At 48.3% G+C, this 26303-nt stretch overlaps 1 protein-coding gene across 10 annotated transcripts in view; it reads left to right on the top strand.

Annotated features, from left to right (window-relative positions):
* FMNL3 (formin like 3) overlaps positions 1–25249 on the top strand; it is a 314942-nt gene extending 289693 nt beyond the window's left edge. For 9 of the 10 annotated variants that reach the window (XM_085600370.1, XM_085600369.1, XM_085600367.1 and 6 more), the window contains 3 exons: positions 8703–8829; positions 9077–9196; positions 22925–25249. In XM_085600370.1, coding sequence (XP_085456496.1) covers positions 8703–8829; positions 9077–9168 — 219 coding nt within the window. In that variant the 3' untranslated portion in view covers positions 9169–9196; positions 22925–25249. The remainder of the gene's footprint in view (positions 1–8702; positions 8830–9076; positions 9197–22924) is intronic. The other variant, XM_085600368.1, reaches the window with a different exon arrangement.
* Positions 25250–26303: the final 1054 nt, after the last annotated feature.

Here is a 26303-nt window from a genome sequence, read left to right as displayed (position 1 = left end):
AGACTACAGGCTATGAGCTGTGCCGCACCTCTGATAGGCTGCAGATGCCCGTTACGGACCTGCATAACGTCTGTCTTTGGAGTCTTCATTTTCTCGGGTCCAAGGATGATTCAGAGTCCTGCAACAGAGGCTCAGCTAGGCATATGACAGCTGCCAGGCAGTGCCAGGTGCGAGCACAGGACACAAGGTAGGTCACGTTCCTGTTTATTGGCCTGTTACCATTTTAAGCCCCAGTTCTGGCCTCTATCTTGGGTAAGTCTGTGACAAAGTCCAGTGACAAACCCAAATTGGAATCCTCTCCCCCATCGCTCCTGAGGGAGCATGCAGTCGACATTCGAAAAAAGTGACTCATTTGACTACAACTTCTATCCCACAGCTGGAGCCAATGTGCTCTGCCTTTTCCTGGCCTTCCTCCACTCCACAGCAGAATTACGGGTCCTCCTTGTGTGCCTTCATGGCCCATAGTTCTGCCAGGTCAGTCCTGCCAAGTACAACGCATCAGCGTAAGACTAACGAATTTCTGTGTGGTCTTCTGCATCATCGCTCTGAAATGCATTCACGCATAATGCATAGTGTTTCAGTTGTCACTGTGACAGAAGTGTTGCAAAGTGTGTGTGTGGCATCCTTTGGCCTGCCTGTGCTGCGTTGCTGCTCCAGTGGGCTTGGGGCGCTCCCAGTTGAGCTAAGACCTGCAGGCCCAGGTAGCTACAATGTATCTCTTCATCAAGGATTACCGCGGGGCCCACGGCGGAGTCTGTCAGGCAGCCTGCCGGACCGACCCCACAGCCCAGGTAGTGCTCAATATCTATGACTGAGACAGCTAGGGGCTCAGTCAGGTTGTGTGAGACACAAGTGTGGCCTGCGTGGTGCCACAGGCATACATAATGTCCCTTTGCACGGGGTTTTTGTGTGAGGAACTACGGCTGGCAGCTCACTGGTTTGCAGTCCGCGCCAACCACAAATGGCTCTCGTCTGCAGCTGTGCTGCTTGCACCAGCCCGGCGGGCCGCCTGCTCTGTCCCTGTTGTAGCTGTGGACTTAATGGCTGCCTGACAGTGAATTAATTATAATTTTATTCATGGCTGGCCGAGCGAGAGTGCAGTGAAACGCGTCGTCAAGTGATCGAATCATGACTGACCGGCGTTACGGTTGCAGCTGCTGCCCGGACTCACTGAGGACACACACAGCCGGCAACTGCCTGGACCGTTTAGGGCGGATTGCCTCAGGGTGAGTTGGATTCGCTTGTTGCGGCCTGAGCTGCCAGCTGCCTTGAGTCGCCGATGCAGCACTGCCTGGCTGAAGATCAATGAGAACAAGTAGTAGCTGTTGTTTACCAGCCACCCACTGAGTTTGTGTCAGTGTGTAGTAAATAACACATTTCTAATTGAGCGCGCCGCGCGATCTGACAGTGAATGCTCACTAGCCGACTCCACCCTATGGAAGCTTTTTCGGTATATAGCTAAAACATTGCCTCTCTCCAATCTCCTGAAGACTTAATCAGATGTGGAGATCATACACACCCTAACCCAGAGAGACTATCTACAAAGCCCCAGTAATGGTTTTGAAAGTAGGGGTGAGTGCGGTTCGGCAGCACCCCAATAAATCTTTGGGTGACAAAGTGCTGCAAATTAAATTATTTTAACTTGAAAGTACTATTCCTTTCCCTGAGTGCATGTTGAAAATATGATATCATTTTAACTAGTGATACTTTGGCTCAGGCTGGGGTACATTGTGAAAGTAGAAAGCCACAAAATCCCTGAGGTTTTCTAATGCACATAAATAAAAGCGTGCTTACTTTCCTAAGCAAACCTCATATCTCAGAATATGGTATACTCATTACTTTTACCGCATAATACGATGACTTTTGGGAGTGAAGATAAAGTCCTGCGTTAGATGGCGGCTACACTAAGTTATTGCCCTTCCATTTGTGGTGCTTTGCAGCAGTTTAAAGACCTTAGAGTTTCTTGTTGCTCAAATGGGTGTAATTTCTGATATTAATATGTTTCCCTCGTCTTAATTGCTTGATTTTACTCACGAGAAAGTATCACTCATAGTCGTTCAATTTCACTCATAATTACACTGAAATTATGAAAATGTCACACATAGCAATCTGAAACCTTGGCAGCTATGCAGGGTTTGTGATCAGAATTCAACTGGTGGGGCCCTCCCACACCGACTGATCCCTTCTGGCATCCTCCTAGGTCACTGCTGGCATCAGGCCACAGCACCATTAGGTCGTGGATCATTCTGCCCAGGCCATGGCTCCAGAGTTGCTGGTTCTGGATCCAACTTTGACGCAGCGCTGGAGAAGAGTTTGGCTAGAGCTCAGCCAATGTCTCGTTACGGGATTGCTAAGGCTCTTTCCTTGGTGTGGGAGGGTTCTACGGCAGTAACCTTTCCTCAGCATCAGAATTGTCAGTGCCTTGAGGTCTTGTTTGGTTCAGGCCTTCAGATTGCTCTACCTGACTAGGATGATGAGAAAGTAGCTGATAATTTGCTACCCCCTCATTATATAGACAGAATGCTAGTGGCCTCGATACCAAATCAGAGATGTAATGGGATTCCCCAGTGGAACTCACCCCACCCCCACACACACACACACACGCCCTCTCCTCCTTTGCAGTGGGGGTCTGTAGAGCTCTAGAGGTGTTGGAGTTACAATGGCCAACTGTGGAAACCAAAGCAAATTTGCTTATAGAAATGTAGCAACCTGGCCATTTCACTTCTGAGCATTTGGTACCTTTTAATAAAGGATTACAGAAACCTCGACAGCATCATGGTCAAAACCATGGTAAGTGCTGCTCGAAGCACAAGAAGTCGAAGAAGCGGCATCGCTCTTCGCCTTCCCCTAGCCTGTCGTGTGACACGGCTGAGGGTGTGGGTGGTGCCACCCCCGTGGCTCTGGCGGAGCCTACGCAGTTGCCGACGGCCTACTTGCCCTTCTCGGGTCTGTCGTTGACTCCGGCCAGCTGCAGGAATTTCTGTCAGCCATGACCTGCCTCTTTGGCCCGTCAGGCCCTGCTGGCGCGCCTTGGGGCCCCGCAGGACCGACTGGAGGTTTTCGCCCTTCTTCGTCGCTGGAGCCGGCCCAGACGGCTCCGGCCTCGGCGTTGCGAGACCCCCATGGATCTATGCATGGATCCCAGCCGATGTCGGTTGCCCTCGTACGATCTCCACCGACGTCTACAACATCGCCGCTGGCGTCGGCCGGCTCCCCGACCGATGCCGTCCCGGCTTCCACCCCGACATGGAGACGGTGCCGGACCGGTGTCTATCGACGCCGATTGGGGATATCTATCCCTTTCTCCATCCTCCTCCTTCTTTTCCGCCTGCCCAGCAGGTTACGGAGGACGGGGAGGACTGGGAGGGGTCTGAAGACCCTTTTGCAGCCCAATGTGAGTTAGTCCCGGACTGGGAAGAGGATTTGGAGGACGCAGGTGGACTGTATTTTTCTCCAGAACCTGGCAAACTGTCTCCTTCTACCGTGGCTACGGAGGAGGGTGGTACTTATTCAGTGGTGTTGCCTGGGGCAGCTGAGGCTCTCCACCTCGAGCTTCCTACAGTGGCCGTCAGGACTAACCTCCTGACAGAAGTGCTTCGGCCGACGGCTTCCTCTGAGGAGCCGCTGCTGCCCTTCAATGACGCACTTTCAGGTGTTCTTTTGGGCACCTGGTCCAGACCCAACACAGGGGCTCCTGTGGATAAGAATATGGCCCGACGCCATCGCTTGGCCCTGGGCGACCCCGTTTTCCTCTCCCAACACCCTACCCCTGAGAGCTTGGTTGTCCAAGTCTCTGCATCCCCGAGCACATTCCTTTCTGCACCTCCGGATAGGGAATCCAAGAAACTGGCGTAGTTTGGGAAGAAGATTTTCTCTTCTGCCAGTTCAGGGTTGCGGTCTGTGAACACCGCATGCCTCTTGGGCCGTAATTCCCACTCTGTGTGGGATATGGTGGCGCAAGTGCTGCCTTAGTGTCCGGAGGAGACCTAGACGGTGCTTTCCCAAGCTATTGCTGAGGGGAGGGACGGTCAAGTTCACGATTCGTTGTGGCCTTGACACTGCCGACTTGCTGGGCAGACAGTTTCCACGACAGTGGCGCTACGCCGTCACGACTGGCTGAGGACAACTGGCTTTTCTGGGGATGTCCAAAATACTCTGATGGACATGCCTTTTGTTGGCACTCGCCTTTTTGGAGACAAGGCAGTACGTTGGAGCGTTTTAAGGACTCGCGGGCTACGGCCAAGTCCTTGAGCCTTTCGGCCACGTGCACTCCTTCGGCTTCTGCTTTTCACTCCTTTCGTGGCCAAGGAAGGGGCACCCAAACACGTTTGTTTCAAAGCCACAGACCTGCGCAGCAACAGTCTCAGCGCAGCCGCGGACGTGGGACCCGCCGATGTGGGTCACGGGGCCAGCGGGCAGGTCAGTCCACCACCTCCCCTGCCACCACTGCCTCCAAACCATCCTAGTCCGGTGTTTCAGGCCCACCAAACGCCAGTGGATGACAGGATTCGCCATCACCTCCCCCACTGGTGCAACATCACTTCGGACCAGTGGGTTTTACAGATAGTCCGAAGGGGCTACTCCCTCCCCTCTGAGTCTACCCCTCCAGCCATGCCACCTCAGTACCACAGCATGTCGGGGGATCACTTGGCACTTCTCCGCAGAAAGTTGCAGCCCTCGTGGCAAAGGGGGCCATCGAGCGCGTTCCGATGCCAGAAGTAGGTCGTGGTTGTTACTTCCACTGCTTCTTGGTTCCAAAGAAGGACAAGGGCCTGCGTCCTATCTTAGACCTTCGGAACGTCAATCGCTTCCTTTGGAAGGGGAAGTTCAAGATGCTCACACTTGCTCAGGTCTTGTCTGCCCAAGACCCGCAAGACTGGATGGTAGCATTGGACTTTCAGGACGCTTATTTTCATATCCCCGTCCTGCCGGCCCACCGGCGTTACCTGCGTTTCACGGTAGGCCACAAGCACTTTCAGTTCACCGTGCTCCCTTTTGGCCTTACCAGCACCCCTCAGGTGTTCACGAATGTGATGGCGGTGGTCACAGCTCATCGGCGCAGATCGGGGGTTTCAGTCTTTCCCTATCTCGACGACTGGTTGTTGAAGGCGGGCTTGCCCCAGGCAGTCATCTCCCACCTCCAGACTACGGCTGACCTCTTGCATTTGCTGGGGTTCTCCATCAACGTGCCGAAGTCGCACCTGATTCCCTCACAGAAGCTCATCCTTATTGGAGCGGTTCTGGACACGGCGCAGTTTCGGGTTTATCCTCCCGAACAGCGAGTCCGGGACATTCGGGCTATGATTCAGATTTTTCGGCCCTTGTCCTGGGTTTTGGTCAGGATGACCCTGAGGCTGCTGGGCCTCATGGCCTCCTGCATCCTGCTGACCAATCATGCCAGATGGCATATGCATGCTCTGCAGTGGGACCTGAAGTTCCAGTGGGCGCAGCATCAAGGGGACCTGTCCGAGTACGTCCAGATCTCTGAGGGCACTGCACAACAGTGGCAGTGGTGGCTCACAAACCAGCATTGGGTCAGCGGCAGATCATACTCCATTCCCCAACCCGGAGCACACAGTGGTAATGGATGCGTCTCTTCTGGGATGGGGCGGCCACATGGGAGAGGCGGAGATCAGAGGCCTCTGGTCTCCGGCGGAGTCCAGACTCCATATCAACCTTCTGGAGCTCCGGGTGATCCTACTTACACTGAAGGCATTCCTTCCCTCTGTCAAGGGGAGAGTAGTCCAGGTGTTCACTGACAACACCACCGCCATGTGGTACTGCAACAAGCAAGGCGGGGTGGGGTCGTGGACCCTATGTCAGGAAGCTCTGCGTCTCTGGACATGGCTGGAACGTCAAGGCATTTCCTTGGTGGTTCAACACTTGGCAGGTTCTTTGAACGCCAGGGCAGAAGAACTCAGCCGCAGGTGCATGATGGATCACGAATGGCGTCTTCACTCGGAGGTGGCGCAAGGTTTCTTTCAACAGTGGGGAGAGCCTTGGTTAGATCTATTCACCACCGAAGAGAACGCGCAATGTCAGCAGTTCTGCGTGTTGGAGTTTCCAAGGCGGCACTCTCTCGGAGACGCTTTTCGTCGCGAGTGGAGATGCGGTCTGTTGTATGCCTTTCTGCCTATACCACTTCAGTCCAGAGTGCTGAAGAAGATCAGGTGCGACCGGGCCCAAGTCATTCTTGTGGCTCCGGACTGGACTCGAAGAGTTTGGTATCCCGAGATTCTCTGTATGAGTGTGGATCCCCCGATCCGACTGCCTCTTCGGGAGGATCTTCTGTCGCAGCAGCAGGGGACGGTCCTCCACTCAAACCTGTCCAGCCTCCACCTCCTTGCGTGGAGATTGAGCGGTGACCGTTGATTCCATTTGACTTGCCTCCTGAAGTCTGTGATATCATTCTGGCAGCCAGGCGTCCCTCCACTAAATCGGTATTCGCCTGCAGGTGGAACAAATTTGTGGCATGGTGCACAGCAAAGGCTGTGGATCCCCTCTCTGCCCCTCTTTCAGAAGTCCTTTTGTTCCTTCTCTCTTTGCCCAGCAGGGCTCTGCTCTGGGCACTATTAAGGGCTACCTTTCTGCAATTTTAGCCTCTCTCAGGCTCCCTGATCAGCCCTCTCTTTTCAAGTCCCCTGTTGTAAATAGATTTCTCAAAGGCATTACTGACCTTTTCGCTCCTATTCCGTTTGTGATGCCACAGTGGGACTTAAATCTGGTTCTTACTTATTTGATGTGTACTCCTTTTGAACTGTCCTCTTCGTTTACTGACTTTAAAGACTGCTTTCTTGGTGGCCATCACCTCTGCTAGGCGCGTAAGTGAGCTCCAGGCTCTTTCCTGTAAACCTCCTTTTCTGTCTGTTCATCCGGACAAGGTTGTGCTTCGCACTCGTCCTTCCTTCTTGCCAAAGGTGTTACTGCCTTCCACATCGAACAAACTATCACCTTGCCCACTTCATTTCCGCCTCCGCACCCTTCCAGAGAGGAAGAGAGGCTCCACCATCTGGACCCAAAACGTACCCTCCCATTTTACCTGTTTCGCACACAACAGTTCCGGGTGGATGACCAGCCCTTTGTTGGCTACGTAGGCGACAAGAAAGGCCGGGTTGTACACAAGAGGACTATCTCCCACTGGGTCGTCTTGTGTATCAAAGCCGGTTATTCTCTGGCTAAAAAGGAACCTCCGGTGGGGTTGCGTGCCCATTCTACCAAGGCGACAGCAGCTACTACTGCATTGGGACGTGGTGTCCCCCTTCAAGACATCTGTCAGGCAGCCATGTGGGCCTCGTTGCATACTTTCACTAAGCATTATTGCCTTGACAGTCAAGTTCGGAGGGACGGCTTCTTTGGCCGTTCGGATCTCCGTGACTTTCTGGTGTGATCTTGGTTCGCAGACCCACCACCGGGGTTGGTATTGCTGGGGTATCTATTCTAAGGTAAGGAATCTATCACTAACGTGTCTCTTTCAGATGCACAAGTTACTTACCTTCGGTAACGATATATCTGTAAGAGACATTAATTAGTGATAGATTCCTTACCGCCCCACCCATCCTCCCCGTTCTGCAAACTGATTTCTAGGGTTAAGGTCATCCCTTTCAGGGCCCTAGTTTCAGTGCACCAGTGGTCAGTATCTTACATGGCTCTGCGTTCCTGGCGCGGAAAGTCGTGTACAGAACTGACGTCAGCGCACAAGGGTGGCGTCTAAGTAGCCGCCGCGACGTCATCCCGGCGATCATGACACCTATGACGGACACGGAGCCACACGACGCCACCTTCCGACACGCAGAGGTACTGCTGACGAAAACTTTCCGGATCCAGTCTGACGCCTGGGGGTAATTCCAAGGAAAGAAATCTATCACTAACTAATGTCTCTTACAGATATATCGTTACCGAAGGTAAGTAACTTGTGCTTTGTGATTGGTCGGGACGCGGCCCAGCCAGGGGCTAATAGGGGGGCTATGTTCTCCATGCAGTCTGCTACGCAGCCTGCTATGGGAATGGCAGGGTGCGCATGACTGTTTAGGGCAGCCCAAGAGTGACGACCAAACAGTCTTTGCGCACTCAGGAATGGGCTAACCACTTCTCCCCTGCCCTGCTCAAAGAGCAGAGCAGCCCCTCCGCTGCCCGCAATGCGCAAAGGGAACTTAAAATGGTAATAACTCCTAGTTATTACCATTTTATTTTTTGGCTTTCTCGCACTGCGATAAAGCAGTGGGGCGACGCTCCTCCACCCTAGTGGAGGAGCCGCCCCTGTGTGTGGACTGTGCTGTGGGTACTAGTGTAGTGATTCAAGATCATGTCTGGATGCAAACAATGGGTTTTTCTAGTGGGTAAATAACTGGTACAGCGAGCCTTTCTCTACGTGGCCGAATTGGCTCCTGGCTTGATGAAAATGTGAAATTTCAGAGTTTGGTTGATGAGGTGCCTCATCTTGAAACAAATGCCCCAAGCAGCAGGCTCCCAGTGGGGTGGTAAGGTTACTGTCCTTAGTTGTGAGTGTCTGAGGGCATACATCACTGCAGCTGGATGCATTAGAGTGATGCTGCTTGTGAGCAAGCTTGTTGGGGGAATCTCATTTCCCTCAGTCCTTTGATGATGGAAACCCAGTTGGAGTATAGTTGAGGCACAGGTGAGAAATTAGCTGAGCATAGTTCATTGTCCCCACAAACATCCTTGTGTGCATCTCTCCCCTACAGGCCCCATCACAGAGGAACAAGCGGCAGCAGCAACACGAGCTCATCGCTGAGCTGCGTCGGCGACAGGCCAAAGACCACCGGCCAGTCTATGAAGGGAAGGATGGCACTATTGAGGATATCATCACAGGTGAGTGCCACTCTTTCTGGGTCAATAAGATTTTTTTTTTATAAGCACATAAAAACGGTGTTTATTGAGGAACTCCACTTTCAAGGCCTGGAAATGTGTTTTCTTTTTTTTGCCTTAGTGTTCATGATTCTTTTTCTTTCTAAGTGAAATGCTAGTCCAGTGCCAAGTTTTTAGCAATTGTGTATTCTTATATGTCCAGTTTTCATCTGTGTCTCTGTCTCTCTACCTTTTCCCTGAATGGTTGCAGTGCTGAAGAGTGTTCCCTTCACAGCCCGAACCGCCAAGCGTGGCTCTCGGTTCTTCTGTGATGCACCCCTCTCCGACGAGCCTTACTCCTAGCCCTATTGCACTGTAAATGCACAGAGAGGTATATGTGCTGTTTATACCTTTGCATGTGTCATGCAGCATTGTTCCGTCTGCTGGAAATGAGGAGGTTCTGCATGTCTGAATCTAATCATCAGCTCCCATAGAATTGTCTTGTGGTGCTACACTGCACCTTTACTGCATGACCAAGTATGTCCCACTGCATGTCCCAGTACTCTGCATTTCCCATGCTCTGTCAAGCCCAGGCCTCCATTGCTGCGTATCTGCACCTCTCACCGTATAAAACCTTTGTAGGCTCCCACTTTCTGAAAAAGAATACATGTAGCCAAACTGTGCATGGTTGATAGTCTCATCTGTGTAATGGGAATCCTGCATGTCTGCATGCTAATTAGAGGTGAGGTACTGAGCCAAACTACTTAGTGCATATGCCAGAACGGGTAGTACATGTGAACCAGGTCAGGTAGTTCTACTACCAGGTAGGAGAACCTCTGAGTTAGGTGTTTAGGGTTCCCACAAACCTAGCTGTCTGTCCTTCTCCAGTGGTCAGTTCAAGCACTCGCATCTATTGTTATTTCAGGTATCACAGCACATGTTGGTGGTCTTATCGCAAGATCATGCCATGCTTTGATTGTAGAGCGGAGTCCATTCCAGTGCGTGCTCTCACTGCAGCGTGGAGACTCTAGCCCCTTATGTGCTCCTGCTGCACAGTACAGACCAGGCCAACTTGCGCTCTTAGTGTAGAGTTGGATTCATGCCCCCTCTGTGCTTTTCTGTAACGTGTTGTCCTGGCACAGACCGGAATGCTCTCTGTTACTGCAGAGGGGAGTCTAGACCTCATGGGTACTGTTACTGAAGTCAAAACACAAAAAAGAACCCTTGGGTCTATGCACAGTAGTCTCCTAGCTTGGAACCATAACCATCGTGGAGTGTCCCTTTATAGGATGGTTTCCCTCATTGACCATAGATGGCATGGTTCATCATTAGGAACCTCCTCGTATTGTGATGCCTAGTCATGATATTGCTACAACCCCCTCACTGAGAGGGAGGAGCTCAGGAATGTTTTCGTACCGAGAGCGGTATACTAAATACTCAATTGTGGAGCTCTTGGTGGTGAGGGCAGCAGAGCAAGTGAAAGTGATGTTTAAACTAACTACAGGGTTTGCAAAAAACGTTGTTAGGGTGACCCTGGGCTAGAATTAAAAGCAATGTGGCACTGCGGGAAATAATTAAATCCGCTTGTGTGTCACACAAAGGTCGACATGTTTCAGCCTATGACCCAGAAGGTGTTGAGGCTTTCTTCAGGACCTAGAAATGCTGCTGCTCAAAAGTGCTCAAATCAAAAAGACATAAATCATATTCGCAATATCCTTGGCTTGGCGAGCGGCTTGCCAGCTCTCTGGTAACAGTGCAGAGCCCCCCCTTTCAAGCCCCATGCCAAGGTGAGTTGAGGCGTGACACCAGACTACACCAGGCTACTGCCAGTGAATCCTTCACCCTCTGACGTTTCATTGGATTACAGGATGGTTTTGTACACAACGCGAATATGATTTGTCTTTCCCAGTTAGGTTAACGTGGATAGAGCCAAGGGTTCTTTTTTTGTGTTTTGACATATTAAATAGTGGCGTCAACCCTTGAAGTTCTTTAAACCTCCTCCAACACTTATTTGTGATATTTTACTGTTACTGCAGTACCCTTGGAGTCCAGACCCCACCTGTGCTCTTACTACAGATGAAGGAGAATCCAGACCCGGCCTGTGGGGATTCCAGGCCCCAGCTAAGCTCTTACTGCAGAGAGGAGCCTAGGCCACGTCTGTGCTCCTACTGAAGAGGGCAGTGCAGACCCTGTGGATGATCTTACTCTTCATGTGCTTTTACTGTTGGGGGGGGGGGGGGATAGGGGGAGTCCATACCAAGCTTGTGCCCTTACTGGAGGGGTAAATCATGCCTCACCTGAGCATTTTCTGCGGATGGTGTTCTCACCTTGACAGTGCCATTACTGCAGCAGGAGTGTAGATTCACCAGGGCTCTTATTACAGAGTAGTAGGCCATGTTCTACTCAATTCCTGGCGCCCAGAATGTGCGTTCCCTGTAGTGGGTGATCCAGGCCCTCCGTGTGCTCTTAGTTTAGAAGAGCTGTGCTGTCACTGCAGAGAGTTCAGGTGCCGCCTCTGCTCTTACTCCGGGCGCTGTGTGGCCTGATTCTTAGAAAGCGGCCCAGGCTTTTCTACTTCCACGGCAGAGAGCAGTTTGTGCCCTCCCAGAGCCCTTTCTGCAGAGAGTCTGGCCTTGTTTGTACGCTTAATGTAGAATCCAGTAGTTCATGTCCTTACACTGCTCTTATTGCAGAGTGGAGACCATGTTCTGGCTGGTGGGGGGTGGGATACAGAGGTAGGTTTTGTCACAGCTGTGCTCTTCCTGAAGGTGTCCTGGCTACGGCCGTACTGCAAATATGGGTGACTTCCTGCGTGTGTTCTTAATGCAGAGGGGAGTTTAAGTGCTGGTTCCTGGACTAGAAAAGCATCTGCCAGCTCTTTGCATGCTCTCTTTTCACTGTCTTGTTCTATTTTATCCTCCTGTAGCATGCTCGAAGATTCATCTAGTTTCCCTTCTCAGCAGAGGGTAAGACACTGCCACTAACCCCAGCCCAGCCACATTTAACTGCTGCTGCACTGGAGCTGCTTTTGCTTATGCAAACATGCAATAGAGGTCTGCTTTGGAAACCGCTTGCACCGCTGCGCTCCTTGTGGAAACAGTAAGATTGAGCTTTATTGTGGCCAAGACTCCTGATCAGTCTGAGAAGGTTTTAGTAGGGAACCTAGGAATGGGTTTTAGGATTTTTTGTTGATTTCTGGTAAAGATGTAAGATTACGATTGACCTGCCGGACCTTCTTAGGGAATTACTTGTGACCACATGGGAGTTTGTCGCGCTAAAGTTTAAACTGGAAGCTCTTTAAAAGTGCCATGCTTTGGTATTTCTACCACCGTGCAAGGATGTGCAGCCAAGCATTCCCCACCTTCACAGTGCTGTCGAGCACTCAACTTTGTGCTGCCCTCAGTCTGCCAGCCCTGTAGCAGGAGCCATGACTGCTCCCTTCGGTGGTGCTCTCACTACCAGATATGGCGGGCTTCCAACCTTGTCACCTTCTTCATACCCCAGGGCCCTCCACCGCCAATTTTTTGTTTTTAGCACCTAGACCATGACTTGACCCCATACAGTCTACTTGCACTTTAGCATCCTTCGCTTTTCAGACTTGCCCACCATTCTTTCTCACAGTGTCCACTTGCATACAATCCACAACATTCACACTTTCATCTCACGCTGCCTATCCACTGCGTTAGACAGCTTGCACCCCCACTTTATGCACTTATTCCTTACCTGCCCCGAAAAAGCCACCTACCTCTCTATTGTGGTGCAGGAGAACCTTCTCAAATGAAACTTCCCGGGAAATTAGGACTGAACATAGTTTGTTTACTTATTTATAATATATACACTGGCACTTGAGTACCATTGTGAGGACTGTTTGAGTTTCTTGCCACACACGCATGTTTGACACCCTTTGCCCTGCACCATTTCACACTGTTGCCGAAGGATGCCAGTCAGATTATGTTCACATTTAACAATATCTGTTAATGTTAAGTGGTTGCCGGGCATACTTGGGGTGCACTTGTGTAGGGTAATTTCACCAGAAATCTAACTCACATCAGCCGTTCATGTTATTTCTTGAAATCAATGAGATGTTTATTCAGAGATATTCCCGTCTGCCAACCCCTCTGTCACCTTTCTGATTGTACCCTTTGTAGACCGATATGAAAGGCCCTATTTCCTTACTTTAGAAGAGACATCACAAATATCTGTGTTGTCATCCTTGGGATGAGAATGGTGCATGGTCTAGCTGCTACCTATGCTTCATGTTTTTGTGTCCAAACTTCTTGAGTGCAGAGCGCCTGTTTTTATGAGGAAGGAACATTCTCCAGTGTGATCACAAGAGGACACTGATTATTCAGAGTCTCCTCTTGGTTCATATTTTGTCCATGAAGAAGCTCCTCTTTGCATTTCAGGATTTTTGGTCCTATATTTCTTTTCACACACCATCATTTTGCCTCTTAAATGGGGTCTATAGCTGTAACTGCTCAAATGCAAGGAACTTCTTATGGTTACCAAGACTCACTGCAGTCTTTCAGGCAGTCACTGTTTTTCCTTTCTTTGTGTCAAGAGCCTGGAATGACCTTCATCTCTATCTACGTTTAATCTATAATCGTTTGGCCTTTTGGAAGACCCTAAAGGTGTTTTGCTTGTTTATACTTTGACTTTTTAGACCTGACTTTCTGTTCACGTTTTTCAGTTCTAGTTTTTAGTTGCCTCCACTTAGCACCAGCATACCCTCATCTGGGTGAGATGGCACTTTATGAAACTATTAACATTAACTTTTCTCTCCCCTATATTCTTGCATGAGTGTTTCACTTCAGCCAAATGTTTGTTTTTGGCTCACATTCATGCTGCCTTATTTTTGTGAAAGCTCTGGATGAACATGTTTGATACCTAAACTCCAACCCTTCTGGCAACGCTTATGACCACAGTTAGGAAAGAGTGAGATATTGACTACTGGGCAAGTAAGCAGTTGGCTTTGAAGAAAAAGGGGAGTCCATTTTGAGGTTCACTGGTAGTACTGAAAAATCTGACCTCCGATGGATCAGCACCATCACATCAGTCTTTTGGAGCTATGCACCATTCGACTAGCCCTCAAAGCATTTCATTCTTCCTTCAAGGGCAGGTAGATCAAGATATTCACAACCCATATGACCACCATGTGGTACTGCAACAAGCCGAGTGGATGGGGTTCCGTACTCTGAGGTGGTGGCAGCAGTTGGATCTTTGGCAGTGAGTCACCGAGCCGTGTCCCTAAATATCAGAACAAACACACTTAGCAGGTACCCTCTTGCATATCGAGAGTGGCGTCTGCACCCAGAGGTGGTGCAGGGTATCTTCACTCAGTGGGGCGTGCCCCTGGTAGATCTACCCTACCTCTGAAAACACTGAACATCTTGCCCTTTGCGCCCTAGGGGTTCCTCCTCGAGGGTCTCTGAGGTACACCTTCCACCTTGGGGATCTGGCCTATATGCATTTCTGCTTCTGTCGATAATCCCATGGGTCCTAAAGAATATTGTGGCAATCCAGCTTTACTAAGTATAGTGGCCCTGGACTGGACCAGGTGGGTCTGAGACTCATAATTGCTGACCCTCCGCATCTGCCTGCCCTTTCTACTTTATCTTCAGGAGAATCTGGTGTCCCAACATGGTGTTCCATGTGTGGCGATTGAGCGGAACCAGCAGAGAGATTTTGATCTGCCTTCTGGACATGGTGGATATCGTTTTGGGCGCTCACTGCCCTTCCACAGAATCCATTTACTTGCCTTCGATCCAAGTTCATCACCTGGTGAGAGGAAAAGGCAGGTGGACCCTCTGCAAACTAGAGTGTCTGATTTTGTTTAGTGTATGCTGTCTCTGGCCTGGCAAAGCTTTACTGTGAGCACTGTTAAAGGTTACTAGACTTTACCTTTTGTTTTGGTATGCTTGATTAGCTCTTTATACTGAGATCTGTTGTGGTGTGCTTCTTACAAGGAGTCTTACATGCTTCCCAATTCCCCCTCCATTGTTCTGCTGTGGAACCACAATTTAGTTATGATGTTCTTGATGTGTGCTCCTTTCGAGCCTCTTCATACTAAGATCACTTTCCTCAGTGCTATCACTTTTGCGTGCCACATCCTCCAGCTGCAGGCATTGTCAATCCATCCCGTCCCTTACCTTCTCCTCTGACTAGGTTTTTGATCTTCAAACTTTTAAATACTGCCCTGCCAACACAATGTTTTGGGGTTAGGGCCCACCTCAAACTTTTAGGTGGAGTCAGTGGGCAAGAATTATTAAATCATCAGCACATTGGGAATTCCACTGGGCCAAAAGTCATATTTGGGTCCTCAAAGCCATATTTATTCCTCCTTTGAAAATCATTGTCCTGACCTTTCTCTACAAAGTTGTATCCTGAACACAGTGAATTTCTATCCAAACTCAATATACAAAGCCCTACCCAAGCCGCCTTCTACAAAGCACATTTAGACACCACTCTACAACATACAGTTTGAGGCCCATCTTCAAAACCCAGATCTACATCTCCCACGAAAAGCTCAAAATAAAACTCCCCACTGATGTGCCTTCTTTGGAACCATAACCAGCTCCTATCTTCAGACTATCAGAAATTGACTTGATTGACTTCTTTAATTTCAAGGAAAAAATACCAGCAGTTCTCAACAGTGGTGCAATGTTACTAACAGGAGATAACCAAGACTGCTACGTAATGAACAGTTACTCTATTTCTAGTTCAATCACCGACAACACTGAAATTCATTTGTGAAATTCTGACCGTCGCCTCCCGCTCTAAGTCCTAGCTAGTCCATTCCCTTCGCTTCAAGATTCCACAGAACCCCAGTAGAAACATCTAGTGTTGCCACTTGGACATTTTTTTACCCTCCTGAACAGTATTTTAATGTCCCAGCCAGTACAGAAATTAGCAAAATTCCCAAAAGCTGGTATTTCGTCCCTATCGGTACTTATTTTTATCAGTAAATATAAAAAGAAAGCACATCAAAGTGTGTTATAGAAGTCCCTTAATGATACCTGACAGATTAATAAAGTAAGGAAGAAAAGCCTTTATGAAACTAAATACAGGTGATTGAAATGTTTAATTCTTTTGAAGTTTCATATCCAGGCCTTCACAGTATTCTAAAATATGATCATATGGCTGGTATTTTACCTTCGAATAGGTGGAAACTCCATCCATATCAAAACTGTACCTCCCTTCAAGCCCCATCCATACTTCAGCTCTCTGCACACACATTGGCATAATACCACAAATATCACAGTATTTCATATTTTTACCGCAAATCAGATGAAAAAACGTCTGCAGGCACTTATCAAAAGAAATGCTAAGTGCTTTCTCAGCACAGTGCATCTACCCACCTTGGTTTTGTTTTTCTAATAAGCACTGCACACATAGATAACAAGCAAACTATGATAGAAGCCCAACTGCCCTTAAACAATAAACCAAAAAACACATAACGACAATTTGGTACACAAAATCCACAGTAGAAAACCTGAGTTTCACTCTTGTAGAACTAGCACAACATTGGGGGTCTGTGGACTTGCACCCCCCTTCTGAGGCCTCTGCGCCCCCCAGTTTGAAGACCACAGGATTAGCTGGTTCTTAGGACTTGGGCATTCTTTCTTCGGAAAGTGGTGTCACCCTTCTATGTGAACCAGTCCATTTTTTTTCCTGTGTTTTTCTCCCCATCGCATCCCTCGTCAGAGGAGAGGTTACATTGTTTGGATCCACGGCGGCCCCTTGTTCCTACATTGGTAGGAGCAAGAAGTAACAGGTGGATGATAAATTATTCATTGGATTCGCCAGTGCGAAGAAAGGGAGGGTGGTTCAGAAATAGACCTTATAGACTTATACCAAAAGATTGTCCTTTGCTTTAAACTGTGTTATGCCTTGGCCAAAAAGGGCTGTCCATCTCCGCGATAAACACAACACCATGGTGATGTCACAGAAGCCATAAAGTGCCCATATGGGTATATTCACACAAGTTCCTTTTCTTCTGCACCCTTCAGTGCAGATTTAATGATCTCTCTCCTTCTGTAGTCCGCACTATTCAAATTTCTCTCAAAAATGTTTCAATTCGGGTGCAGTGCTAGGGATGTCTCTTAAAATGTCATGGTTCAAGCCCTGTTTGGACTGGAATGGATAAATGTGCATTTCAGACCCGCATGAAGTTTGGCTGTGGTGCTTGGGGTTGAGGCACTACTCAAGGTCGTGTGGTGGGTGTCGTCTCATACATTCCAAGGCAATAAAAGTAGAGAAGGTCAAACATTTTATGGCCTGCAACAAGCATCTGTCTCAGCGCCATTTGCCTTCCAGGTCAATATCTGTTCCATCCAGATAGTCTTCTTCGTCTAAGTCTTCTGGGAAAAAAAACACAAATACATGAAAAAGAAGAGGCATGGAGATCCTTGACCAAAGTGCCATTCTTAGTCATAGGTTATGTCACCTCAACTCTGCGCCCTTCATGGAGTGTCTTCAGAGCCAGGGAATTCAGTCTGTGGTGCCTCTGCCAGCGGAACTGCTGGTGCAAGCCCAAAGACCTCTCAGTTTTCTCAGCAACCAGCACCTTTCCTAACACTGCCTCAGCCTAGCCTGAATTCCTGGTTTGCCAACTGGCTTTTTTTATACATGCCATGATGGAAATGTTTAAGCATGCATCGGTTCTCCCTGGAGCTCCTGCGGGCCACATGGCGGGTCCACCCTCGCTGCTCCTCTGTTGCGCATGAAATGCCTCCGATGCTATCTGGGAATTTTCCGGCCCCAAAACCTTTGCTGGCTGATCTCCCTCCAGCACTGACCTCGGACGCAGGAGCAGATTTCTGAACCTACTCTCTGCGTTGAAAACACCACTGGTCTCTTCTATTGAGCAGCTTGTGAAACCAAGGCAGCTCTGCAGAGATCCAGAAGGGAAGCTAAACAATTATTGAAGAAGTTAGATACAGGGAGGAATAACTTTACAATTCCTGCCAGGGCTACCGCCACACAATGCACACAATATTTGGCTTGTATTCAGACCAAATTTAAATGCCTGATCCATTCTGACATGATACTCATGATAGTAGCGATGCAGCCAATCTGCTCTCATCACCCACTTCTGATGCCGCAGATCTTAGTCTTGCAGCATGTTAGTTGATTCGATGCTTCCCCAGGGATAGAATTGAATTGTGCTCCAGGGCCAGCTCCACCTCAGGAGACTTACTTTTATTCAGGGCTGAGAAAGGCTCCTTATGTCCCTGAACTCCGCAAGCATTCTGTGGAAGCCAAGTCCAACATCTTTACAGAGGTCCAGCAGCCTTCAGCCATCACCTCTGAACTCTTACTACCATTCAAAGAGGCGATTATGGACCTGATGACAGCTGCATGGGAGAAGCTCACATCTGCCCATGAGTAAATCACTTGATCGTGAGGCGCTACAGACCAGCCTCTTTTCCAGTGGCCCCTCTGGGCAGAGAGTCAAATAAATATTTTCGTTTGTCACTCTTCTCTCTGAATGGTGCTTGTTTGTTGGGTAGTTATACCCACATCTTTTGGAATATGGCACAGACGGTAATACCACACTTATCCAACCATCTTGGAGACCACTTTGCAGAGGTGGTGCAGGATGGGCAGAGTACCTTTAAGAAGGTAATTAAAACCGGTCTGGATATGGTTGATCCAGTAGCCAGAGCTATGGGATCCTCTGTGGTCCCTATAAGTCATGCTTGGCTCTGGTTAACTAGCTTTCCCAGAGATGCCCATATTGCCTTAGACATTCCCTTTGACTGGGCAAGACTTTTAAGGGACAAAATAGATACTGGGCTAGAAAGGTTTAAGGCAGGCGGGCGAATGACTAATCTTGGGCCTACAATTCCCAGCGAAAGACTATCAAATTCCCACATTTCAAAAGTTCTCAAAAGGCTTCAGTTTTGCCAGTACCAGCTCTATCAGCCTTCCTATCAATAGAACCAGCTCCCCAGGTGTACAGAGGTAAGGGCAGGGGCCATCAGAGTCGGCAACCCTCTTTATCTACGTCACCCATGCCATCTTGAAAGCCACTTTAGCTTTCTATTGAAAAAGCACTTGCAGCCTGTGGGAGAATTGGCATCCTCCACTTTCTGCAGACCAGGAAGTCAATAACATTGGATAAATGGGTCCTTTAGATTGTAGAACTAGGTTCACCCATTGGTTCCAATATACCCCTCCCCTCACCCTCTCTCCTCCCCCGAAGGACCTTCAGTCACAAGACTACTTTGAATCATGCTACAGGAGGTGGCAGCCCTGCTGCAGAAAGGTGATGTTGAGTATCTAGTAGACCAGGAAACTGGGAAGGGGTGCTTCTCTTGATACTTCCTGGCTCACAAAAAGGTCAGTGGTTTTTGCCCGGTCCTAGACCTCAGGCGCTTGAAGTTGTTCCTTAGTAAATTAAAGTTCTAGAAATGGTCCCTTGCTCAGGTTCTTCTAACGTGGAAAGCTGAAGACTAAGTGGTGTCTCTTGGCTTGTAGGATATGTATTTTCACATAAGATCCTGCAGTTGCACAGGAGGTACCTGTTCTTTGTGGTAGGGTCCACTCACTACCAGTTTGTGGTATGCCTGTTCGAGCTAACACCAGCACCTTAACTTTTCACAAAGGTGATGACGGTGGTTGCAGCCCATCTCAGGAGGTCAGAAATGTCTGTATTTCTGTACCTGGATGACTGGCGGATTATAGACCGTTTGCCACAGATGGTATTGTATCACCTACAGGCAGCAAGCATCCCTGTGGTTCCATATGGGCTTTTTCATCAAGATGTCAAAATCTCACCTAACGCCCTCTCAGTACCTTCTGTTCCAAGAGCAGTACTGGACACATTTACTTCGAAACATCCTTCCTCCCCAAAGGTTCCAAGTTATTGAGATATGATTCTGATGTTTTGAGAGGCAGTTCTGATTCCAGTCCTGGTAGATCTCTGCCTGCTTGATCTGCTGGCTTTAAGCATCCTCCTGATCAAGTACGCATGCTGGCACATGAAGGCTATCCAGTGGTGCCTCCAGAAGCAGTGGTTCCAGCTCTGGGGAGACCTGGCCATCTCCATTGTGATCTCTGACACTGGGGCTTATGTGACTTGGTACTCAACAGAGGAACACCTGTCTAAAGTGATCTTCTTCTACCCTCTAACAGATGTGGCTACCAAGGTAACTGATGTATCCACCATTGGTTGAGGTGCGCATCCATAGGAGCTGGAGATCAGAGGTCTCCAGTTTCCACAGGAACAGATTCTGTGTATCATTCTGTTCGAAATGAGGGCATTTTGTCTGGCACTCAAAGCCACCCTCCGTCCCCATTGTAGTCGGTCGATTCAAATCTTAACAAACAATACAACAGTGATGTGGCATGTCGGCAAGTAGGCATGAGTGGGGTCTCACCTTCTCCGTAGAGAAGCGCTGCAGGTCTGCTCATGGCTCATCAGCATGGAATCTATTTGGTTTTCTGAACACTAAAGTCTACTGCCGGAGTCGAGGGTCACCTTGCTGACCATGAGTGGCATCTCAATCAGAGGTGGTATAGTATGTTTTTGCCCTATGGACACTCCTTGGGTGAACCTTTTTGGTGCACACATCAATGTCAGCTGCCCTCAATTCTCCACCATTCGGAGGAATACGTTCTGCATGATTGCCTCCAGAACCTCAACCACCATGACTGGAGATTGAGCAGGAGCACCAGAGTTCCTTCCAGCTGCCACCTGAGGTGATGTGACACTGTCTGCTTTTTGCCCCTCCACCAAAATAGTCTGCTTTGGAAGGTGAAATAAATGTGTTGCTTGGTGTGCGGTGCTGAAGGTGAATTCCTTGACAACTCGCCGATCTGAGATCCTTAAGCTTTCACTCTTTTTGGCACTGCGGGGTTGTGCGATGGGCCCTTTCAAGTGATATATATCAACCCTGTCGGCTTTTCTCTGTCGATCAGACCAGCCATCCCTATGCAGATCCTGAATTCATGATGAAGTTTTTGCAGGGACTGACACATTTATTTCATCCTACTCAATTTATCATGCCCCAATGGAATTTGAATCTTGTATCAAGTTGTTTGATAGGTGTTCCATTTAGCCCCTTCCTAGCTTTCTCTTTAGGTTGTTGGCATTTAAAAACGAGTTCCTTGTGGCCATTTCCTCCAAGAGCCACGCAAGTTAACTGCAGGCATTGAGCACCCATCCGCCATATACATGTTTCTTTCTGGACAAGTTGGTCCTGTGAACTAAGCAGCTTTCTTTCCAAGGGGCGATCTGTTACTCTCCCCACTTTATACCCTCCACTCAAACCCGCCAAGGAGAAGGAGACCCCAGAATTGAGAACAGTTTCTACATTGACCATACCAAGTAGACCTGGTCTGATGACCAGCTCTTTGTGGGGTACACTGGCAGCAAGCAGGCCAAAGCAGTCTAAAAGAAAAGCACATTCTCCAGATCGATAATTCTGTGTATCAAGATGTGCGACACTCTTGCCAAGAAGGAACCATCCAAGGGAATCTGACCCCCATTCCACAACGCCAAAGACTCCTCTTCTGCTTTGGCCAGGGATGTTCCTATGGCTGAGATCTGTCGACCAGTTTCCTGGGCTTTCTTTCACACCTTTGCCAAACACTGTCTGGGTCCAAAGTTGAGAAGGGACAGCCATTTTTCATGCTGCAGAATTTCCTTGTTTGACTTCCTTCAGATCTGGCATCTAGGGAGGTTCTACTTCAGAATCTATTTGAATTGTGAGGAATCTGAAGGTAGAAGGATCCAACAGAAGAAAAAGTGCCTTAAATTTGGTAAAGATCTTTCTGGTGGGTGCTCTATCTACTAGTATATTCCTCGCTGATCTCGCCTACTTACCCAGTTTGAAGTATGGTCATTGGCCACATTAGAAAGGTTCCAGTTTAGATTGTTGCACTACACTCTAGCTTTGGATGTAATTTCCTCATCCGTGCCTCCAGGGGCATGGAAAATGGACAGGGAACAAATGTCGGTGTGCAGGATGGACTCTTTATGGTTCCAGTTACATCACTAAAGCATTACTTCTAGTGCTGAGATAGTCAGCCCACCAACAGTACTGGAGAGCTAGATCTAGTCTGATGCCAGAGGATACAACATGTTGAGTAGTCTACTTGGGCTGCTTACACCTTCCAGGTCCTCCTCCTTCCACCACTTCCTTCTAAAATGGCTCACACACTCTCCAATATCTCCAGCTGGACTCCACTCTTTCCGAATGCTTAGATCTTGCCTCTTTCCAAAATGACAGTCTTCTCCTCTCTTCACAGCTTTTGAGGCTTTTTTTTTATCTTCCTTTGATTGCATTCTCAAGGATGTACATCTTCATTTATGATCCTTTCTCACTCTTGCCATTACTTAAGTCATACATCTTTTCTTTCTTCGGTTGTAGGCATGCCCCCTTTCCCAGTTTCCTTTCAGTTGGGGTGTGCATAAATTATGTGGTTGTTGCTTATACTTGATATCAGTTTGGAGCACTTGTGCAACACGCTTGTGCTTGGTACTCCTAACCAAGAACTTCAGAGCCATGCTTTGTTTATTCTGTTGTGATGTTGCAAGAGTTCAGACCGATGCCTTATCTATGCTGGTTATATTGATACATGTGTTGTCTCCGGAGTTCAAACCGTGGCCTTGTCTGAGCTGGTGTTATTTGTACAATTTGCCTCAGTGGATTACTCCACCAACTATTTAAGAATGGTGATTGTACCTGTGTTGTTTCTGGAATTTATAGATTTGCTTGTCTAGGCTGTTGCCTGTGTTTCTGAGTTCAGATTCCTCAGCTGATCTAGGCAGAAACTTGTGTTTCAGGAGTTCAGGCTCTGCTTACCTATGCTATGAATGTTACTTATGTTGCAGCAGGAATTTTCTTCTTGTCTAAGCTGATGCTGTTAGCCTACAAGTTGAGTTGTAGCAGAATTTATGATCCTCCTCTTCTAGATACCCGTTTCAAAGGAAGACCCTACCTTCCATTGGCGGGTGTGGTTGTTGTCGAGCCTTATGCAAGGGAGTTATTGTACATCAGACGGGTATGTGCTTGAGAGATTCTTGTAGCTGCTTCAGTGCTACTCGAATGCTTCTCCGCTGCTACTCCTCAGTTGGCGCCTCTGTAATTCTGACAATTTCTCTCTCCAGATCTTCGGAGCCAGCCATACAGACGAGCTGATGCGGTGATCAGGAACGCCTGGAGGCGGCTCTGACCGGGAAGGGAAGGTCTCCTATCTGGGAACATTTGCCCTGTTCTAGGGAACACTGCCATGCCCCCACACCCAATCCCACAGTATTATGGACCTTCCAGAGTGGACGCGTCTGCATATGAGACTAACTTTAAAAAGGGAACGGAGACCTCCTGCCAAGCATCCCAAGAAGTGCCTTAAAACCAGTGTTACTGAACTCTTGCTCTTATTATTTAAGAATGCTGTATTTTATTGTTTTTAACTGTAAACGTGTAAGTATTTGTTAATATGTAGACGCTCCCGGCAGTTGGGAAGAAGCGGTGCTACCAGCCCCTGCCCAGTGAGAACTGTACTTTAACGGACTGCATCGCAATTCACCTTTTTACTTATGACTTAAAATCTGACCTGACATCTCTCTGCATCCAGGAGAAATCGGAAGGATGTTTCCATTTGAACACGCACAGTTGTCCCTCCCGCCAACAAAGCCACCGTAAGGGAACAGGGATGTGTGCTGGCAGTAGTCCACACACCTTTCAATTGAGATTTGTAGTCACTAATTTCCTGTGTTGGGTCGGTATTAGCTGCTATGATCATATGACTCTGTCAAGACTAGCAGTTACTGGCCACCTGTGGATGGACTATGGAATTCACTATTTACCACTTACCACTGTTTGGAGACTTCAAGCTACTTCTTTTTGCAGCCTGATCTTATTCCAGATTCACAGGTTTGCGTTATTTTACCATCTACTAGCTGGTCTCAGGAAAGCATCTGGAATAAAGTTTTTTTTTTTTTTGGGCTGGGGCAACTGACCATGGGCAGAGAGTGTGCAACTCATAATAGCATCAGTCGTATGCCACCAGCGCCCCACACACCACTACATTACATGTCTCTTCTGTGGATGCAGACCAGTTTTTGGGGCCAAAGTTCCATACCTTTCAAGGCTCATCCTTGCCACTTTTATTTTTAACATTTTCACATTTTTTTTAATTTTATTGCTGTAGAGAAAGGTTTCCACACCCTTCTTTTCTTTTGCCTTAGGACTTTCTGTGCTGTGACCAAAGATGACAATTTTGCACAAAGGTTCAGGAACGCTTTACCTGGACCCTAATTGCCCTTAAACAGAAGGAGGTTGTTCAGACCAACATTGAAGGTTTTTAATGTATTTTGTGTAAGTAAGTGATTTTATACATGTAATGTAAATGTTTGAGAGCTGTAGACCCAGCTACCGAGAAGATATTGTAAATTGTATCTTGTGTTCTTGGGACCAATTGTTTTATGTGAGGGAGTGCGGTGTTGGGGACTGGGAATTCTGGAAAAAGACATAGACGCAGGGAGTACCTCCTTTTAGGTTTAGAAGGATATATGCCTAATATGACTGCCTGTGGTGGGGTCTCTTGAATTTGCATCTCTTCTCTATTCTCTTCATCTCTGGTTCCATGCCAGGGGTACTCTCAAGTGCCAAATGTGATACTGTTTGTCAAGACTAAAACCCCAAGCTTTAGGTGGGTGGGCTCCTAGCCTACTTATTATAAAAGGCTGAGTCCTTCCCACTCTCATCGCAGAAGCTGTTGCCAAAGACCCTAGCCTCACTCCCATGCTGCCTTACTGTAGTCCCCAGATTGCCAAGTTACTTTCATATCGGAAAACCTGTTCCTTGGGAGCAAGAAACATGGGGCTTATAATATCAACCAAACAAAGAGTATATTTTAACACTAAACTGAATGAAAAAGTGCTTGTTGTGCTTCAGTTCCTATCTTACTTATGGGTGGTTCTTCCCCTATTATTGCCCCAACTACCCAACCTCTCTGCTCTGGTGGTCATGACACCTAGCATTGGCCCTTGCTTTCAGGGCTTATTCCTCACACTATCAAAGAAGAGCTGTACATGGGCAGAAAAGGGATTGCACATGATTTCTATGCTCAGCCAAATTGCCTCACATAGGGAAGTAAGAACAGGAATCCAGCGGCGCTAGTAGTTCTTATCTTTCAGGCTGGAGGAATAATAGGGGCCATGGGCTTTGTTTCTAATGTAGGGGGCGCCGGATGCCCCAGGAGTCCCTTTGAGGAATTACTACAGCCTGAAATTAGGAAGGGATCGACTTGTGCCTGAGCTTGTCTCATTCTGCCCCATGTTGCAGGCAGATGTATTGTATTTATTCTCTTTGATCATGTTATGTATTGAACTGATGCCTTTTTACTTGTAAATCCTTTTATTCTGAGGCTACTGTAAGCTGCTTCCTGATACTGTACAGATTCTCGAATATCAGAAATCTATGGAACTCTGGCCTCCGCCTAAGACTCATTTCATTACTTTGATATAACTTGTACTGAGTGCTCATTGTTGATGTGGTCGTAGTGCAGTTTTTAAAAATTGGTTCAGGACAGGCAGTTTGAGGCAGAGAACCTCTTCTGCAGTAGATATCAGCTTGGGAGGAAGTCGGAGGGCCAGATGCAATAATTCTTGCTGAACCAAACTTGGGGCCCATTGAATCTTGTTTGTTTGTTTGTGTGTGTGTGTAAATAACAGTTCAAGGCATGTGAGCTGTAGATCACATGCTTTGCATAAGATCGCCATCTAGTGTTGGGTCCGTATGTTTGCTATTTGTTTTTCTGGAAGAAGTTTTCCCTAGTCACGAGGTAGGGGACTCCTCCCTTAGGTGATTTTGCGCATGGTCATCGGCTCCATCTTCAGATTGGCTTTTTCCGCCATCGGGTTCGGATGTACCTCGCTGCACTCTGGTTCGACGTTGATCCTTTGGTCCTTCTCGGCGCGTATCACATTCACACTCGACGGTATTGTTTCCGTTCGTGTTCACCTTTCTTCGCGGATCATGATTCCTAATGAAAATTTCGATCAGAGAGCTCATGGTAGGCCCTCGGGCCTAGCCCCTTGTTCGACTCGCAGTCGATGGAACGAACTCCTTTCAAGGTCTGTCCTTGGTGCCACGCAAAATACCTGCACGCCGACTCACACGAGGTGTGCAATCTGTGTTTGTCACCCGCCCACAGAGAAGACCACTGCGGCGTGTGCCAAGCTTTCCGCTCCAAAAAGACTCTTCGCGATCGTCGGGCCTGGCGACACGACATGCAGAGACAACAAGCAGGTTCCATTCCGGACCTCTTCGGACCTCAATCGGACGAGGAGGAAGGCAACAAGCTCATTGGAGCCGATGAGGAACAGGAAGACATCTTCGTTTCTGAAGATAGCTCCGATGAGGATGAAGACATCCCGCAGGGACAACGTACCGTGAGAACAGCCCCTACCTCGCCCCACCTTCCTCATCCATCGAAGAAAAAGGCTCCGCACCAACCTGCACCCTCGGGCCCCGGTAGGCGCC

Source organism: Triturus cristatus, chromosome 4_2 (genome assembly GCF_964204655.1).
Source record: "Triturus cristatus chromosome 4_2, aTriCri1.1, whole genome shotgun sequence".
Lineage (NCBI taxonomy): Eukaryota > Metazoa > Chordata > Amphibia > Caudata > Salamandridae > Triturus > Triturus cristatus.
The sequence above is the reverse complement of the archived record's forward strand: the minus strand, read 5'-3'. Positions and strand labels throughout refer to the sequence as shown.